The sequence below is a fragment of the Arachis hypogaea genome, chromosome 16 (assembly GCF_003086295.3).
Source record: "Arachis hypogaea cultivar Tifrunner chromosome 16, arahy.Tifrunner.gnm2.J5K5, whole genome shotgun sequence".
In the NCBI taxonomy this organism is placed as follows: domain Eukaryota; kingdom Viridiplantae; phylum Streptophyta; class Magnoliopsida; order Fabales; family Fabaceae; genus Arachis; species Arachis hypogaea.
The window spans coordinates 39,680,767-39,683,936 of NC_092051.1; the positions used below are offsets into that span (position 1 = coordinate 39,680,767).

General features: G+C 38.4%; 1 protein-coding gene across 1 annotated transcript; it reads left to right on the forward strand.

Moving 5' to 3' along the window:
* Positions 1-202: 202 nt before the first annotated feature.
* On the forward strand, positions 203-2,690 carry LOC112759138 (zinc finger protein JACKDAW). Its single transcript, XM_025807959.3, has 3 exons — positions 203-942; positions 1,033-1,429; positions 1,510-2,690. The coding sequence occupies exons 1-3, from the start codon at positions 777-779 to the stop codon at positions 2,408-2,410; spliced, it is 1,464 nt and encodes a 487-aa protein (XP_025663744.1). The 5' UTR covers positions 203-776; the 3' UTR covers positions 2,411-2,690.
* The last annotated feature ends 480 nt before the right edge of the window (positions 2,691-3,170 follow it).

Sequence of the window (3,170 nt, forward strand, 5' to 3'; positions counted from 1 at the left end):
CTAGTAATACTACTCCCCCATTCTATACATTAAAATTACTTGTTTACTAGACAGAAAAGGCAGTCCTCCTCGAACACACAAATCGGTAAACTCTTCAACAAATGTGCGTGTTGTGGTTTGTGATTGTCCTGAGAAAAATAGAAATTACTTATATATATATATATATATATATATATATATATAGTCGTGTGTCTGCTAGTCCATGTCTGCGTATGCAAGTTGCATGTGAACTGTAAAAAGAAAGAGAGTGTGGTGGCCCATTAAAATCCACAGCTGAACGAAGATATATGATGGCAGTAAAACATGATGTTCAGAAAGAGACTAGGCGCGCGTAACAGTTAACACAAAAGAGAGAGAGCTACGTTTAGTTATCTATATACCCGTTCTATAATCTTAGTGATCGAAGTAAGTAAAATCAAACAAAAGAGAGAAAAAACCAGGCCAACACGCTTTGGAAGCTCTTGTGTGCATTAATACTATATACACACGACTAACCACTTAGTTTATTAATATTTCTGGTGAGTCGGTTCAAGTTTTTTTCTTCTTCCTTGTTGTCTTTTGGCTGAAAAATCAAGCTGCTCCAAAAGAATTTATGTTGATTGTTCCTCCTTGGCTGTGCTCTAAAAACAAAAACTCGTTTGTTTTCTTCTTAATGGTTTGGTTTGTACTATCTGAAAAACCCTCTTTTGAAAGTTTGCTGTTTGCTTCTGCAGACTAGTCTCATTAGCTACTACTACTTTCTTCAAATATAGCTAGTTATTATCAATTTATATCTAATGTTGCCCGGTGACCCCTTTTCGCTATCCACTTCTCTCGCTGCTGCTGGGTTCACCCAAGACCAAAACTTAAACTCCATCGCAAACCCTAACCCTAAACCTAAACCTAATAGTAATCCCCCTCCAGCCACCAACAAGAAGAAGAGAAACCTTCCAGGAACACCAGGTAATTAACAATAATCAATCAATCAGATTCATTTAAATAGCATATTGTTATAGATGAAATGAGCAAGTTGGTTGCATTATAAACACACAGATCCAGATGCCGAAGTCATTGCTCTTTCGCCGAAGACGCTCATGGCGACGAACAGATTCATCTGCGAGATATGCAACAAAGGATTCCAGAGGGATCAGAATCTTCAGCTGCACAGGAGGGGACACAACCTGCCATGGAAGCTGAGACAGAGGACGAACAAGGAGGTGAAGAAGAAGGTGTACATCTGCCCGGAGAAGAGCTGCGTCCACCACGAGCCGGCGAGGGCGCTGGGCGACCTGACAGGGATCAAGAAGCACTTCAGCAGAAAGCATGGTGAGAAGAAGTGGAAGTGCGAAAAGTGTTCCAAGAAGTACGCTGTCCAATCTGATTGGAAAGCTCACTCCAAAACCTGCGGCACCAGAGAATATAAATGTGACTGTGGCACCCTCTTTTCCAGGTTCGTAACATGAAATACGCAAATACATACTAACTTCAACAAAGTCTTTATTTATTAAATGTGAAACTATGAATATATAGGAAGGATAGCTTTATTACTCACAGAGCATTTTGCGATGCATTGGCTGAGGAGAGTGCGAGGCTGAACTCGGTATCTACGTCGACGAATCTGAGTTTCAAGAGCGAAGAGGCAACAACCCAGCAGGGAGTTCTGAATAATAATGTTGGGGGCGGAGTTGGATTTCGATTTGATTTCAATAATGAAATGGGAATGGTTGGTGCAGAACAAGAACAAATTATGAGGCCAAACTTGTCACTTTGGTTGAACCAACAACATGGAAACAACCGTCATCAGATTAATCAATTTGATATGCCATCATCATCAAGCTCTCATCATCAAGTTATGCACATGCCTATGCCTATGTTGCCTAATGATTTTGGAATGCTTGCTCCCAATTCATCAAAGGTATCAGAAGAAGGTGGGGGATCAGATCATAATTCAGGTTTGGCATCTATGTATTCTGAGAATCAAAGCAAGCAATCATCAAAGGCACCTTCACCTTCAACTTATTCTCCTATGTCAGCCACTGCGCTTCTTCAGAAGGCAGCGCAAATTGGGTCCACCAACAACCCTTCAACTTTCAGTGCAAGTTTTGGGCTCATGACCTCTTCATCTTCCATTCAAACCACTACTGCTAGTAATGCAAACCAAAACCAACAGGGAAGAAGAATTGATCAGAGTATTAAGCAGCCAGATCAGTGTTTTAGCGCATTAATGCATTCGTCACAAAGTTTTGATGATCAGTTTTTGAGTAATCATCATCCTGGTTCATCAAGTGCTGCAGGGCATAACAATAATTTTACAAGAGACTTTCTTGGCATGAGTAGAGGACCATTCCTACCCCAAGAGCTAGCAAAGTTTGCTTCCGTAGGCTCATCAATGGGTTTGACCCAATTCACTACTAGCGCAACCCATCAATGAACATGTCATCAAGTCCTTAATTTCATCATGGATGGATTCATGGATTATTATTATTAGCCCAGTTTTAGATGATCATGTGAATTATATATCGGATAGTGTAAAATGTGCATGACATCAAATTTTGAGGCCTATGCTCTTTTTTGTTTGGGAAACAATATAGCACTTTTGTGTTGTCATATGGTCGAAGAGGGTAGCATGGGGGACCCACTGCATGTTTGAGATATGAACTTCCATGTTCTTCTCCTTGAAATAATAATAATACTAGTTACGTTGTTGTTGTTGTTGTTGGCCTGTCTTTCTGTCTTAACCTTGTTATCGTTTTCGGCTTCTCTATATTCTTTGATTTAGGGAAGAGGATCAATAAGATATTACGTATAAAATAATGAAAAATCTCAAGAATGCTACTAAACATAGTTGACTGTGAGTCAAAGCTAGGTTTCTCGCGTCAACCATGGTAGTTAAAACGAATGTACGACAAACTTATACAAGAAAAAAATGGAGCTACAATAAAATCATAAAGATCAGTAATGTAAATTTTAATCATATAATTTTTAAATTTTGAATATATAATTTAAAATTTTTAGATATATCATTTTTTTTGTTGAATTTTATATTATTTTTAACAAGGCCGTAAGAAGTAGTAATAGTAAACACAAGTACATGCATAAGTATTAATTATAAACTTAATTAAACCATATGTCCGATTCAGTCTACATGCATTATATTATGGAATGATGACTGATAATTCCTCCAGAACTGT